At 37.4% G+C, this 16,469-nt stretch overlaps 1 protein-coding gene across 1 annotated transcript in view; it reads left to right on the top strand.

Moving 5' to 3' along the window:
- SREK1IP1 (SREK1 interacting protein 1) overlaps positions 1–16,469 on the top strand; it is a 28,097-nt gene that overhangs the window by 7,387 nt on the left and 4,241 nt on the right. Inside the window, exons 3-4 of the mRNA XM_084882020.1 lie at positions 4,624–4,767; positions 11,521–11,593. Of these exons, the coding sequence (XP_084738146.1) occupies positions 4,624–4,767; positions 11,521–11,593 (217 nt within the window). The remainder of the gene's footprint in view (positions 1–4,623; positions 4,768–11,520; positions 11,594–16,469) is intronic.

Raw genomic sequence — 16,469 nt, 5'->3', positions numbered from 1 at the left:
GTAATATTTACTCTGGGTTAAACTTACAGCTTACAGCTGTTAGAGGTTGAGGGTCTTTTGCATTTACAGATCTTTCTGGTAGAAACTAAATTTTTTAAAATTTTCTGTTATATGGAGGCCAGAACATTTGTACTGCTTATGGAGGTAAGAGAAAGGCAACAAAACCCTTTGAATGTTTTTAATAGCTGAAAATGTAGATATTCATCAGTCAGTTACAAAGGAGTATTATTCTCTTTTTATTGTTGTGAAAACAGGTTTGATTTTATAATTTTAAAAATGTTAATATTTGATTTAAAAAATTTTCAGCCTTATCTGGGTAGCTCAGTTGGTTGGCGTATCATCCCCATACACCATGGTTGTAGGTTTGATACCCAGTCAGGGTACATACAAAAAGCAACCAATGAATGTATAAATGAGTGGAACAACAAATTGATTAGTTTGTTGTTGTTTTTTTCTCCCCCCCCCCCCCTGGGGATTTTTCATCCCCTTTATTATCTTCCTCCCTCTGTCTTTAAATTCAATAAATAAATGTTTTTTTAAAAATAGAAAAATATTTTGTCAGTATTTCAATAGTAGTTACACTGTTTTTTAAAACTTTCAAGTTAAGGATGAATGTGCTACTAAATAACATGGATCTCTTTTTTCATGGCAGAATTTCTTCAGCAGTTTTAGAAGAATAGTTATTTCTATAATTAGTTGTGGGTTTTTTTTTAATTGACAGTTTCTGAAAATTGAAAAGCTGCAAAGACACTAAGCCTTTGTTCATGGAAGACATTATTTGAGACGTGTATTCCATGGACAAAGGCTTAGTGTCCTTGTAGACTTTAGCTGAGCATTTAATTACAGAAGCAGGAAATAAAAACATACCTGAATAGCCTTACCATTTTATGTAACTTAAAATCCTAATCTACTGATATATAGTCAAGGACCTTCTTTCTGTGGATCTGCTAATTGGTGTTACACCGTCTTTTGAGTGCAAATCATATCTGAAATGCATTTTCCACTTTTATTGTTGTTTCTACAAAGGCAGAAAAACAGTTAAGATACCTGTAAAGAAATCTGAGTGCAAAATTCTTCTATCACTAGTTATCAACTCGGGGTGATAAAGCCTTCCAGAAATCTGGAGTTATTGTTGTCCATAGGGGTGGGGAGCAATATGACATTTTAGTATGTCGGGCCCAGGGACTAAAATAACCTGTAATGTGTAGCACATTCCTAAACAATGAAGAATGGATTGGCCTAAAATACTAATGGCATCCCCTTTGAGAAATAGGCCATTTTTTCATTGTTTTAGATCCCCCTAATCCCCATCTTGTACAATCTTTTTGCCAAGGCCTATTTTGAAAATTGCTTTTTAAAAGCAATTCATCTAAATCAAGTCTTTCTAAAAGTACAGCTTTGTTACATAGAAATTACCACTCATTACTTTTTCCACACTTACATGTTTTGGCCTGCATGATGTTATATAAGCAGATTTTGAATCAGTCAGTAACTGACTCTTGGGGAAAGTGCGATATCAGCATGTGGAGTAAAATGTATAGGTGTGAGCTGAGAGAAAGGTGACCAGGAAAGTACACGGCCAGGGGGAGAAGGAGAAGGCAGCCGCACATCAGCCAAAGAAGCAGATCTTTTTGAAACTGTGGGGCATTGTCAGGTGTAACAGATAAGGTCAGTAAGAAGTGGACTGAGAAATGCTCATGGGATTTGCCAGGTAGGACGCTTGCTGGCCTTAGTAAGATTTAGCTTTAGTTGATTTTTAGATTATAATATATAGATAGATAGATAGATAGATAGATAGATAGATAGATAGATTGATTCAGACCTGAATAGTGAGGAATGAGAAATATGGAGACAGTCTGTGATGTCTCTGTTTTCCAGAGATTTACATGCGGAAAGTATGGGATTGCCTCAAGCATGTGGGCTGTTCCACAGAATACCACAGGCCAGGCAGCATGTAAACAGATAAATGTATTGCTCACAGATCCAGAGGCTGCAAGTCCAAGATCAGGGTGCCAACGTGGTCTGGTGAAGGCCTCTCCAAGTCCCCGGCTTTTTGTTTTATCCTCACTTAGGGGGAGGGGCTAAAGATGCCTTTGGAGTCCCTTTTATAAGGAAGGCATTGATCCCCTGTATGAGGGTACTACCCAGTGAGGCAGAAACTATTTTCCCAAGCTAAAAAAGTTAACATTAAAAATTGGTCTGGCAACACATTTCATTAAAATATTTCATTCCATCTACATGTTATGATTAAAACTATGTAGAAAACTAAAAACTACTTAGAAATTTTCAAAATAAAGGGCCGGGGCAAACAGATAGATATTGGGTTGAATCTTGTTGATATTCAGCTGTTTCACTCATAAAAATTGTTACTTCATATGATTAAACAATAATAACCAAAAAACACTAGTGGAACAATTTTAATATCAGACTTTTGAAGCAAGAGCAGTACTAGGGAAAAAGAGAGATTTAAGAACAGTCAGCCAAAAAGATAAATTAATAATGTTCTTGAATTTGCTCACTAATATAATCTCAAAATATGTGTAGCAAAAGCTTTCACAAGGAGATATGGATAAATCTATGATATAGGTACTTAAAAATGTAACTACTTTCAGAAAGAAGTTATTAGACAAAACTATAAGGTACAGAAGATTTGAACAATAAAATAGACATAGAACCATATTCAACAAATACTGATGTGTATTCTTTTAAAATACATAAATATACTATACGGAAGAACACAAAAGAAATCTCAGCAAATACCAAAGAACTGATATCATACGGATCCCATTCTCTCATAACAGTGTAATAAATTTAGAAATCATCAAAAGCATGGTCTGAAAATGCCCTGTGTTTGGAAACTATTTATAATAGCAAAAAGCTGAAAGCAACCTAACATTCTGTCAGTAGCAGAAAATACAATAAATTATATTTTTATACAATGGAACTTTATTCATCAGGTAAAATTACATCTACTTATGTTAACACAGATAAAGCAAAAAATGTAATATTAAGTGTCAGAAACAAGTTACAGAATGATAGGTAAGCAAAATTGAGTTTGTGTTTTGTTTTCATTATTCTTTTTGAAAGCTGTAACATTTTTTTCTAATTTTAGATAGGTAGGAAGAGAGAGAAACATTGATCAGTTGCCTCCCGTACATGCCTGGCTAGGTATGTGCCCTGACCTAGGTGTGTGCCCTGACCGGAAATCAAAACCAGACCTTCCAGTGCACAGGATGATGCTCAAACCAACCTAACTACACCAGCCAGGGCTTGAGTTTATGTTTTAAAAAATAATAACACAATATGCTGTTTCATTCAGGTAGACACCAACTTTAGTATATTAACTACTGAGGACACAGATAATGGGATGGACTGAAGTCAGGCTTCCAAAGGATAGGGCACTCCCCAACTTTGTGTGTGGCGCACAGGCGTGCAAGCATTTCCCTCACAAAAATTTTAGGTGAATATGACAAAATGTTAACGTGTGGGTGATTGGCACTTGGGTTTTGGTTATATTATTCCCTGTAGTTTTCTGGTTTTGTAATTTATAATTGATTTTTAAAAATTGTATCATGCTATAAGTAGACAACTGCTATAGTTTTCTTATAGAAAGAACCTTTAGGAGGTGAATGATGTCAGAATTAAATTTTAGGTGTTTTTCAAAAAAGCACATTCCATTAGGTTATTATGGTATCTTTCATTATGAAAGTTGTTTAATTGCATGAATATAGTAGTAAAGCCGAGAAGAAAAAGGTATGGGAAAGGATTTAAATATCCTAAATATGAGAATATTTTCTTTAATATCCTATATAATAAAAGCCTAATATGCTAACTGTCCAGCCATTCATTAGACCGTTTGACCAGTCACTGTGATGTGCACTGACCACGAGGGGGTAGACGCTCCAACCCGTAGGTGAGCTTGCTGCTGGTGTCTGGCTGATCGGGACTGGGTGAGATGGGCCGAACACGCCCTGGAGCCAACCTCCTGCAGTCCCTCCCTGGCCAGCCAATCTTTTGCAGTCTCTCCCTAGCTTCTAAAATATTTCTTCTAATTAATTTCCTTTCAGTGTGCATGAATTCATGCACCAGTCTTCTAGTCTATATATATAAAAGCCTAAGTGACCATTACAGTGGAACAACCAGTCGCCGTGATGCACTGAGCAGGCCGGAGGGCAGGCAGTTGGGGGCAAGTGGTCCCAGATTGTGAGAGGGTTGTCTGACTGCAGGGATTGGGCCTAAACCAGCAGTTGGACATTCCCTGAAGAGTCCCAGATTGCGAGAGGACACAGGCTAGGCTAAGGCCCTCTCCCCTCCCATCCCCCCACCCCCCATGCACGAATTTCATGAACCTGCCCTCTGGTATTATAAAAAAAAATGGAAAACTATAGTGTGATTCAGTACCCAGAAAAAATGCTTATTGAATTAGAAGCCCTGATAAAGAAAGGAAAAGTTATTTCTCTGAGTGTTGCATTCAGGGAAAGCAAACCACTACCCACTGAGTAAATGTTAAAACTAAACATTATATTATTAAAATTGCAGCTTGTTGCTTACCAAGAGGCAACAAGCAATAATTACGTAACGTATCTATCATTCTGTCATTCACATTTTTTTTGTTTTACTTAGCTGGTCACCTGACTTTTGAATGCCGCAATTTTCTCCGAGTAGACCCCAAGAGGGACATAGTCTTGGATGTCAGCAGCACAAGCAGTGAAGAGAGTGACGAAGAGAATGAGGAACTGAATAAACTGCAGGCACTACAAGAAAAAAGTAAGCGATGCCTTTTTTTACATTTTTTACAAATGTTTGGAAATGTGTATATTGTGTCATGCTTATCTATTGTTCCATTGCATTTATCACTAAGATACCTTTTCTTTTTAATGTAAGAGATACTGCAGAGGTAAGGAAATAGGCTTTGAATGTTGTAAATAATTCTCCCAAAATCAAACATCTGATCAGTTGCAGAACCGGGAGGCAAGTCTGTTTCTGATTCTAGAACCCAGGTTCTGTTGTTATTCATGTTATTCCATCACCCCAGCAGGTGCCAGTGGGACAGAGCGTCTGATTTAAGACTTGGTTTCTGGCCCCATTGGGCCATTTTTTAGCACGTGACTTTCAACAAGTCACTTAATCACTCTGAACATAATTTCCTTGTGGAAAGCCCAAAAGATTGAGTTGTCAAATCACACTTTCAAATCAGTGATCTTAGCCAACATGAAGCTTTGCCAATGATGAGAGTATATAAATGGTACTGAGGCAGAGGCAGAGCAGCCAGAGCTCTGGGCTGGCCAATGCAGCTCCCAGGTATTTTCTTTCTACTTCAGAACCCACTCTAGCTGGGGCCAACAGAAGATGTTTCTAAGTACTTACACAAAAGGAAGTCATTTCATCATGAAACACCTGCATTTCTTAGGGAACCATGCCCCATAAATCCATAGGTTCCAAGTTATTAATCATAATCCTAGCAACGCCAGTACATCCTGCTATAAGCATTCTTGTTAATAAGAATTATCTTGCTGACAGCTTGAGCATGGACTTCTAGCTTTCAGAACTGTGAGAAAATAAGTTAGCGTTATTTAAGTCCCTAAAAGGGTTCTCTTGCTAGCAAGTACCATTCATTTGTTCCCAGGAGGTCTATAGTTGGCATGTGTGTAATTTCTTTCGGGGCATCCTCACCCCCTCAAAGAGAAGAGAGATTACAGACCTACTGTAACCATTTCTCTCCCATCTTGTCTATAAAATGGCCTCTCCTTGCACTGAGGTTTTTAGGAATAAAATGTTGTACGTGAGAATGCTTTGGGAAATAAGATAGCAAAATGCAGTTTATTTGAATATGGATTTAGGCATGGGATGAGAGAAATACAAAAAGTTAAACTCATTTTAGATCATCAGATAACAATAAACACTTTTTAAATTTTTCAGCTTTCCATATTACTAGTATATCCAATGAAAGTAAGTGAAGATATCAAATGCCCCAGGGTAGTGGGGCAAGTGAGAAGGCAAAGAGGGCAAATGAGAGGGACATTACATATGAGTATGTACAGCTGCAGGGTAAAGACAGCCCCTGAATACACACACTTACATTTGTTCCCTACTGAAGCATCACTGAAATGATAATAAAGGAATTTTTTTTTAAGACATAAATTGACAAGGGCAAAGAAATTGGGATAGGAAGCAGTAGTGACAACATTTTGCTGACAAGCAGGTGTATTAATGATGACAGACTGTATACTTGAGAAAGATGAAACCTATAACAGTGTGAAAAGCTGAGAAGTAAGCTGACACACACTTCAAATCCTCCCAAAGACTTGCTAATGAGGTACCTTTGTAACTGAGAAATTATATAAGGCTAAAAACAGAGTGTTGGTTAAAAATCTGAAGCAGTTAGATACTCAATTCCCTTCTCTGTTCTGTGAAGCTGGATGGCTTTCCTCTATCACCTCACAGACTATTGTAGGTCTGTTTTATAGACAACATAAGACAAAGGTCCTTAAACAGGGGTAGCCCAAACACAGAGGGAAACATAAGCTAAGGGTTAGGTACTGAATGGTGAGAATCTTTCAGCCATCTTCATCTGTTTGGTTCCAAGACATAAGATTTGAAGATTCTTGCCTGAGAACTCTGCCTAATATAAGAGGAAAGTAATAACGAGACTGGCATCTCGAATTCTTCAAGGTCATGGCCCTAGCCAGATTACCAGGAAATCCAGGTTTCCAAACTTTGCTTGCTGAAAGCTTCCAGTCAGCTTTTTAGAGCACTACATTTCTGAGGAAAGACTCCAGCATAAAATAAAAATAACAAATCTAACAAACAAAAACATCAACTTGAAGTATCCATTCTATGAAGGGAGAAGAAAACTTAACAGGAATAATTAATATCCAGTTTCATGGACAAAAACAACCAAAGAACTTTTAAAAATTGAAAAAGAAGCAGGCATAAAATGTGATAAAGCGAGAAGATAAAGATGATGTAATGGGAAAAAAAATAAGACAACTAAAGGATATATCAAGGAAATATTTTATTCTAATGAGTCCCAGAAAATATTTCCAAGAACTGAAGGACATTAGTTTCCAGACGAAAAGATTCAATAAGTACCAAACACAGTATTAAAAATAGACCTACACATTCAGTCTCAAAAAATAGACCCACTTAGAGGCACACCATTTTGAAACTTATAAGAAACAAGGAGAACATAATTCAAACTTTTTGGAGCCAGGGCCAAAACTGGTCATAGGTAAAGGATCAAGAATCAGGCTTTCTACTTCTCTAAAGCAATACTTGTAAGCTAGTAGATGTAGATAATGTTTTCATATTTTTTAAGGAAAATTATATCCATATTATAATAGAATGATACACCTAACTTAATTATCAACCAAGTATAAAAGTAGAGTAAAAGTATTGTCAGGCATTCAAAGTTTCAAAAAAATATGTCTCTCACATACCCTTATTCCAGAGGTTATCTGTCAAAATAAGGGAGTAGACCCAAAAGAGGAAGGCATGGAACATGGGAAATAGAAGAGAGAAGAAGGGAATACCTGGGATGTTGGTGCAGGGAGATTCCAGGCACAGAGAGCAGCCAAGTCACCTAGGAACAGAGCAGAAGCTTCTAGGAGAGAAAGCCTAAGCTTGTCCATTCCACAAGGACAGTTTCTACCCCATCTATCTACACCAAGCATGTCAGACTTGTGGCCCACATACCCCAGGCCTAGTTTATTTGGCCTGTGTTAGCCTTTGAGTTTGACATGCTTGATCTACACTGCCCTATTTTTTAAAAAGTAAATGCATAAACTTTTAGAATTAGGAAGAATCTTAGAGAACACATAGTGTAAACACCTAGTTTAAAAAAAAAATAAATTAAGAATAAGTAACTTCCCCAAATCACTAACTGGTCACAGTAAAGCCAGAACTATGATCCAGGTTTCCTGACTGCTAGTCCTGTACTCTTCATTCTAACATGCTGCTCTCCAAACTTAAAAGACCATGCAGGTTCTTGATTCTAAACCATTTTTTCCCTCATCACATCAGTCTGGAAGGATAAAGAATATAAATAGTGGGGTGATTTACTCTAAAGGTGATTGTTTAATCAGAAGACCTGAGACAAATCCATCCTAGGAGGAAGGGGAAGGGATTAACATATTACCTTCAGGATAAGAAGTAGTTGGTAAAACTTCCTTATTAGAATCAGCTTTCCTCCGACTTCACATTGAGAATGATGGACTCCATCTAGCTTTTTTTTTTTTCCCTCTCCTTAAAAAGATGCTTGCCCGTGGTTGCTTAAAGGCTCAGAACTTGTTTCCAAGTCTCGTCACTTCCACTTAGAATAGTGCTCATTTCAGTACTAGTATATCATACAGATTCCAATAATAAAGTACTAGTGAAGGGATCCATATTTATTTCATGGTCACCTAATACTTGCCCATGATCCACCCCTACCCAAATAAACCATAGGTTGGTTCCTCAGTACATGGAGGAAGAGGGTGTATAGATCGTGGTGCTTATTTCCATTGATAACTTTCTGATATGGCTCAGATCTCTAAAGGGGTGAGGGTGAAACACTGGCTTGTTGAGGGTGAGTTCTCATCCCACATCACCCTTCCTTTGGTCCTTGGAGGTGGAGATCTCTTGTACCAACTATCTTGAATATGGTAAGCTTTTTGTGTGTTTATTTGTTTTAATATGAGAGTAAAGCAGAGTTCTTAGTGCACTAATATAAATAGTTGTTCTGCTTTTATGAAATAGTCATGAAAAGAAGAGAGAGAAATGTCACCTAAAAACAAGACTCAAAACTTATTTTTATATAAATTCTATTTTGCCTCTCTCTATATATACTAGAAGCTCAATGCACAAAATTTGTGCAAGGGGTTTGGCCCTCGCAGCCCCAGCTTCATCCGGGGGGTCATCCAGCTGTCCAGTCTAATTAGCATATTACACTTTTATTATAATATTATATAAATTTGCTTCTATTTTAGTGCATATTTTCCAATGCATTTAATATCTTAATATCTTTCATTTAAAACAAATATAATTCTAAATGACAAATGCAATTTTGCCAAAACCTGTTTGGCTCAGTGGTAGAGCGTCAATCTGCGGACTGAAAGGTCCGGTCAGGGGCATGTACATTGGCTGTGGGCACATCCCCAGTAGGGGGTGTTCAAGAGGCAGCTGGTCGATGATTCTCTCTCATTGAGGTTTCTAGCTCTCTATAACTCTCCCTTCCTCTCTGTAAAAAATCAATAAAATATATTTTTAAATGACAAATGCAATTTTGATGGAATTAAAGAATGTGAGAATAGGACTTGGATTTTCCAAACTCTGTTTAACCTAGTGTTATTTAATATTAATCAGCAGTTTTCCTAGTATTAGGAAATAGTTCTCTTCTCATATTTCATCCCTTAATATTTTTATATCCTTTTGTTTAGTCCAGAAAAGTAATGTAGTATTTTGACAAATTTTGGTTTTGGGCCTTTTTTGGTTTGGTTTGGTTTGGTTTGGTTTGTTTAAGAGAGTTTTGTGTTAAATTTATACTTGATTTTATTTAAAGATGGTTGACACTGAAAACTACATAGGTATTTGCATTTTGCCATAATTGTGTCTCTCCTATCCTGCTGAAATCAGATTCAGATGAATGAGTTACAACAATGGCTTCAAGCTTTATTAAGATAAGGCTTAAATAATTCACACAGTAATTGGAGAAAGCTTATATTTGGTTCAGCTCAAAAAGATAGTTGTTAAGTAATTAGAAGATACAAAAGGGAATGAGAAATTTAGATTAATGGGTCTAGGTTTGGAACTGCCTATTCAGGTATTTAAAAGTGGCTGGTGTCAGATATACAAAGATCTAGTAGCTGAGCCAGCTTGTACTATTAGGATGGATCTTCCATTCTATCCCAAGTATATGTGTAAGCACTGGATCCTAACCTCCGACTCCTGTATTTTACCTAAGGGGCCACCACTGTTGCTGATTATTACAAAATTTAAGTGGTAAAGTACACAAGGCCTTCTTGCCAAAGGTTGGTTGTATCATTTTCTAATAAATTATTATGCAAAACCTTAAATTTTCCCCCCTGCTACACCAATAGCATATATGTGTTTCCATCTGTCATTGTTGATGGTGAATTTGGTTGACACTTCTATTAAGGACAAATAGTGATATTTAAGTATTTCTTCTAATGAATGTGTACAAATTGTAGATAAAAGTCTTATAGACATTATGCAGATGGGTCATATTTTTCAATCCACTCTGTCAATTTCTTTTAACTGCTATCCTTTTTAAAATTTAATGTAATTATTTATATGTTGGGGATAATTGTTATTTTGTTATTTGTTCTCTACATGTTCTGTTTTGCATTTTTCTTTTATTTTCCCTGCCTTCCTGAGAGTTACTTGAACATTTTTTTAGAACTATCTATAGTACTTTGATTTATTTAGTATCATTTGAACACTTATAGAATTCCATGTTGGTTCAGCTAGTGTCCTTGAATATTTCATGGTGTTCTTAAATTTTTCTGTGGTATTTTATATAGTATTTTTAGTGGTTACTTCAGGTATTGGATATAGATAATTTATCAGTCTACTTGTATTGTCACTTTACCAGTTTAAGTAAAATGTGGAAACCTTACCTTCCTTTCTGTCCCTATACTCTATCCTAACAGTATGTATTCTATCCATCTAGAATACCAATTGTATAAATATTAAATCTATTGTTATTGTCCCGTGATCCTAGGACCCCACAATCCCAATTTTGTTTGTAAAAAAAAATTTTTTAACTATACTTGATTGTATCATTTGTTTTTTAAGCCCTGGAATGATGCCCACCAAAAATTGATTTTCTATAGGAATTAACATTAAAATACTAAAATTTGTTACTCAATATACATAATAATATTTGAAATTTTTATAAATGGCATATAATGAAAATAATCAATGCAGGAATAATGATAAGCAAAATAAGTTAGAGAGAGAAATACAAATACAGTATGGATCTCACTTGTATGTGTGATATAAAGAAAAAAAAAGCTAAGTTCATAGATAGAACAGATTGATAATTGTCAGAGGCAGGGTTGGGGGTGGGGGCAAAATAGGTGAAGGGGGTCAAAAGGTACAAATTTCCAGTTATAGAATAAGTTAAGTCATGTGGATGTAACATACAGCATAGTGACTCTAGTTTATTACTGTATTGTACATTTGAAAATTGGTAAGAGATTAGATCTTAAATGTTTTCATCAAAGAAAAACACTATTTTTGTAATTATATATGGTGACAGATGTGAGCTAGACTTATTGTGATGATTGTTTTGCAATATATTAAATTTTTGAATTGGCATGTTGTACATCTGAAGGTAATATAGTGTTATGTCTATTATACTTCAATTTAAAAAAATTAAGAAAGGGGAAATTGTTACAAGAAAAGTACAGTATCCTAATCAGTGAAAATTATCTGCCAACAACCAAAATTTTAAAATGTGTACATAATATATTAGTATTTGGACCCATGGTGACCTGATTCTTTCCCCTCAACACACAGGAATAAATGAAGAAGAGGAGAAGAAAAAAGCAAAAAGCAAAGAGAAAATCAAGTTGAAAAAAAAAAGGAAAAGGTATTTTTTAACATCATTTTCTTAAAGTAGGACTGAATCTAGGATGGATTCTAGATTTTTTCCCCCCTGTATAGTCCAGTTTATTTATCATTTTTTTCTTAGTAGAAGTTAGGTATTCAATTGTCTCAGTGAAATAACAAAAGTCCTTCATTTCAGGAATCAAAAATAAAGTCAGCATTTAGATATTCTTAAATATTCTTCTTGGAGCAAATCCTATCTAATAAAGAGGGAATATGCTAATTGACCCTCACACCATCACAAAGATGGCATGCACTCACAGCCAATAAGGCAGGAATATGCTAATTGATTGTCTCACCCTCAAAGATGGTAACATCCACAACCAATAAGGAGAGAATATGCTAATTGACTACCATGCCCTCAAAGATGCCACCCACAGCCCAAAGATGGTTACACCCAGTCCCCTCAGCCCTGCCGGAGATGGTAGCTCCCCAGGGCTGGTCCGAGTTGCAGGCAAGCCTCAGGTGGCTGCTTCCCAGATGCCCAGGGCTTCCCAGGGTTGCCCAAGGCTCAGGTAACCATTCTGACCAAGGCTGGCACTGCTGGCAGCAGCAGAGGTGTGATGGGGGCGTTACCTTCCTCTGATCGTTGGGTCGCCTCCCGCCCCTGAGGGCTCCTGCACTGTGAGAGGTGGCAGGCCAGGCTGAGGGACTCCCCACTCCAGTGCATGAATTTTCATGCACCAGGTTTCTAGTCAATATATAAATAAGGAACACCCCTCCTCTTCTTTTATATATTATAGAATTTTAAGTTTTAGAACATCAGCTAATCTTTTAAAGGAATATAAGTCTGACTTATTCACATATATATTTTCCCCTCATTTGTATGAACTGGGAGCTTAAGTATTTGTATTTTCAAAATATTGCCATGCCTAGAAGTTCATTTATTAATAGGATTTATATACTCACTTGTCATGCTAAAAATTCCTTCAAGTCTTTCAAAGCCTTCATCAGCCACCTATGAATTTTTATAGCAACTCTTTTAACAATTAACTGGTTAAAGAAATAGATTAAAAGAATTAAGTGGCAACTTTCCATGGTTAATGAGTACAGTTTCATTTATACTAGAACAAACGTGCATACAGACATTTTTTAAAAGCACTCAGCAATAGTAATTTGACTTTGACAGTTGATTCTGCAAATCAGGTGTTGTCATTTTGTAGTTTTTACAGAGCATTTAACATATACATTTTAACACCTCAGCTATTTTATAAATTGGAATAGTTAGTTATTGGGAATTAAATAACAATCTATACTAATAAAAGGGTAATATGCTAATTAGACTGGGAGACCAGATGTTCTTCTGGACAAAGCCATGGTGGCAGGGCCGAGGTAGAGATAGTTAGGGGTCAAGAGAGGAGGGCAGTTGTGGGTGATCAGGTCAGGATGGGATGGTAGTTGTGGGTGATCAGGCCAGCGATGGGAGGGGGAGACAATAGGGGGTGAACAAGCTGGTGGGGGTGAGGGGTCAGTTGGGGGCAAGCAGGGCTGCAGGCAGAGTGATTAGGGGCAATCAGGCAGACAAGCAGCTGAGTGGTTAGGAGCCAGCAGTCCCTGCTTGGGAGAGGGATGTTCCAGATTGGAGAGGGTACAGGCTGTGCTGAGGGACATCCCCACCCCCACCCCCACCACCCCCCCCGTGCACGAATTAGTATTTAATATAAAAACTAATAGGAAGGTAGACCTCAAGCGTATTGTGTAGTCTGACTAGTATATTGTTGAATTATTGCATTGCCACGGCAATGTGGTTTGCTTATAGGAAAAGTTAGATTATTTTCTTCCAAATCTAATATACTTGTTTTATTGTAACAGATTATTTATTCAACCTTTTCTATCTTGGGCCTCACAAACCTCAGACAGAGCTGAAATCATATGAACTTTTCTAGGCACCCTTAGCAGAGATAATGCCACCTAATAGACTTGCTGTACCAAGAAGAAGGACTTCTGTAATAGTGTCAAAACTAAAATAATAAAATAAAAGAATCCAGAACCAAAAAGACAAAACTGCAGGCAGAGAAGAAGCTCTCAGCAGAATCCAAAGGTCAAGTGGGCTCTTTAAAACAGGAAGACAGGGAAGAGTTGAGAATGATAGAGTTGAGGAGGGAATAAGAGATTGCATGTAAAAAGGCTCGGGAAATGGCCAGAAGTCCTAAGTAAGTAGACGAGGAGAAAGGAATACAACCTCACAGAACCAGGGAAACCCCTGGTCCCTAAACAAGACAGGCAGGCAGGGAGTGGGCACAAGTCAATCTGCAGAAACAGTCTTGTAGTCTCCTGTGTTTTTTTGTCTCCTCTTTAAATGTCTGGAATTTTTTTAGTTTGGGTTTTAACTTCTAATGTCTAGATCCCTGAACTATCTCTTGAGTTGCCTATTTTAAATTGACACAATTCCTGTATAGTCATACATATTTGGGGTTTGGGTCAGGGTGGGTTGTTACACACTTCATATAAGGTCTTAAGAAATTACTTCTCTGCTTTCTGTTTTTTTGTGTGATTTTTTTTTGGGGGGGGGGGGTTTCTTTAATATTAGAGGAAGGATTCTATAGTTTTCCCCAATTTAGTATTATAGTAATATTAGAAAAATAAAGTATAATAATAAACCATCGTAATTAATTTATATAGAATATTCATTTAAAAGTATCTTTTCTATAACTCGTGAAAATTATTTTTAATAAAAATGTGTATCTGTTACCACAACATCTAGAAAATCAAGTACTTTAACTTGAAAAATCAAAAGAATTAACACTAAAGGGATTGAGCAAAAAGACAAAGAAAACTCATGGACATGGACAACAGTGCAGTGACTGCGAGGGGGACATGAATGGGTGGAAGGGGAAGAGGGCATTTGGGGGATAAATGGTAATGGAAAAAAATAATGATAAAATAAAGGCAATGAAAATGAAAAAAGAAAGGACAAAAAAGGACAAAAATGCTTTTATTTTGCTTATTTTCAGTTTTTATCCATTTATACTGCATTATATAATTATAACCCTTTTTATATAATCGCATTCTTTGTGGCTCTTTTAAAAGAATATGCCAGCAATTTTCTATTGGAGTGCCACAAGAATTTCTAAAACATGTAACATTTGACTATATAGTCAGAGGCACTGACCTTTTTCCCTTAGATAGTCAATTAAAAAAAATGACAATAATCAACAGAACAGTAGTCATCTGGTGTGAATGAATCAAAATTATACCAATTTTTTTTTTGTCAGATCAGCAAAAGTAATATATATTTTTGGTGTACTGCAGAATTTTACAAATTAGTATTTTTGCCATGAGATGAAAAAGGTTGAAGATTGATGGAATATGCTAACAACTTATTGCAATACAAGTTATCCTATATAATAAAAACCTGATATGCAAATTGTCCCCTCAACCACTTGCTATGATGTGCGCTGACCATCAGGGAGTGGTGCGAAACTTGGTTGGTGTCAGCGATGCAGTGCTGACAGCAGATGGCAGTGGAGGCACTGTCAGCCCTAGTGGGCCCCAGCGAGAGCAGGACTGTGGTGAGGATGGTCGAGCAGGTAAGCGGGTGGTGCCAGGTCAAGGCGGGTCTGACAGGGCCCAATTGCCCCACCCATCATCCCTCAGACAGTGACCAATGGCAGCATTGTGGGGCGGGGCCACCGCCTGGCTCCCGGTCACTGAGGGAGCCAGGCAGGGGCCCAATAACTCAAGCAGAGGGGAACACATGGGGGTCTGGGGACCCAGGTGCTGCTCACAGCCCAGAGGTCAGCTGGGACCTGCCCTTCCACACCAGACACTTGCGCTTCGATCGCCGGCGAGGCTTAGGGACCACACCCATGCCCAAGTTTTGTGCACCCAGCCTCTAGTGTATATAATAAGGCTTGATAAATGCAACTTTGCCTTATAAATTTTTGAAGGGTACAATAGGATGAAAAACTGAAAATCAGAAAAATGGTTTTCATGCTCACCAAATTTATAATTTATAAAACTTTAACTATGTAACTTTATAAAACTATATATAATTACTAGAGGCTCAGTGCACAAATTCATGCCTGTGGGATTGGGCTGAAACTGGCTCTCGGACATCCCCCAAAGGGTCCCAGATTGCACGAGGGCACAGGCCAGGCCGAGGAACCCCACTAGTACACAGCTGGGGCTGGGGAGGGATGCAGGAGGTTGGCCAGCCAGGGAGGGACCACAGGAGGGCTCCAGGGTGTCTGGACCATCTCGCTCAGTCCTGATCAGCCACACCCCAGCAGGAAACTAACTAACTTACCAATCAGAGCATCTGCCCCTTCGTGGTCAGTACACAGCATAGCAACTAGTCAACCAGTCGACTATCTGCCCCCTGGTGGTCAGTGCACGTCAAAAGTTAATTATAATGATTTATTATAATACTTTATTTTTCTAATATTACTGTAATACTAAATTGCTTGACGAGTCAACTGTCTGCCCCCTAGTTGTCAGGGCACATCATAGCGAGTGGTTGAGCGGCTTTAGCATATCATTATCATATTACGCTTTGATTGGTTGAATGGCCAACCAGACGACCAGACACTTAGCATATTAGGCTTTTATTATATAGGATTATATAGGACAGCGTTTTTCAACCGCTGTTCCGCGGCACACTAGTGTGCCACGAGATGTTGCCTGGTGTGCCGTAGGTGCAGACAAGACAAGAATTTTATAATTTTTCACTATTTTGTTTACTTAATATTTCATAATAAAGTAATTATAAAATACTTTCTTTGTGTTTATTTGATTCCTATTCAAGAGAATTACTTTATATATAGTCAATATAGGCACAGAGTTAAATTTTTTAACATTTTCTAATGGTGGTGTGCCTCATGATTTTTTTCATGAAACAAGTGTGCCTTTGCCGAAAA

This window comes from Pipistrellus hanaki, assembly GCF_964339955.1.
Source record: "Pipistrellus hanaki genome assembly, chromosome: 4".
NCBI lineage: Eukaryota > Metazoa > Chordata > Mammalia > Chiroptera > Vespertilionidae > Pipistrellus > Pipistrellus hanaki.
Note: the sequence above shows the minus strand (reverse complement) of the source record. Positions and strands in the feature narration are given on the sequence as shown.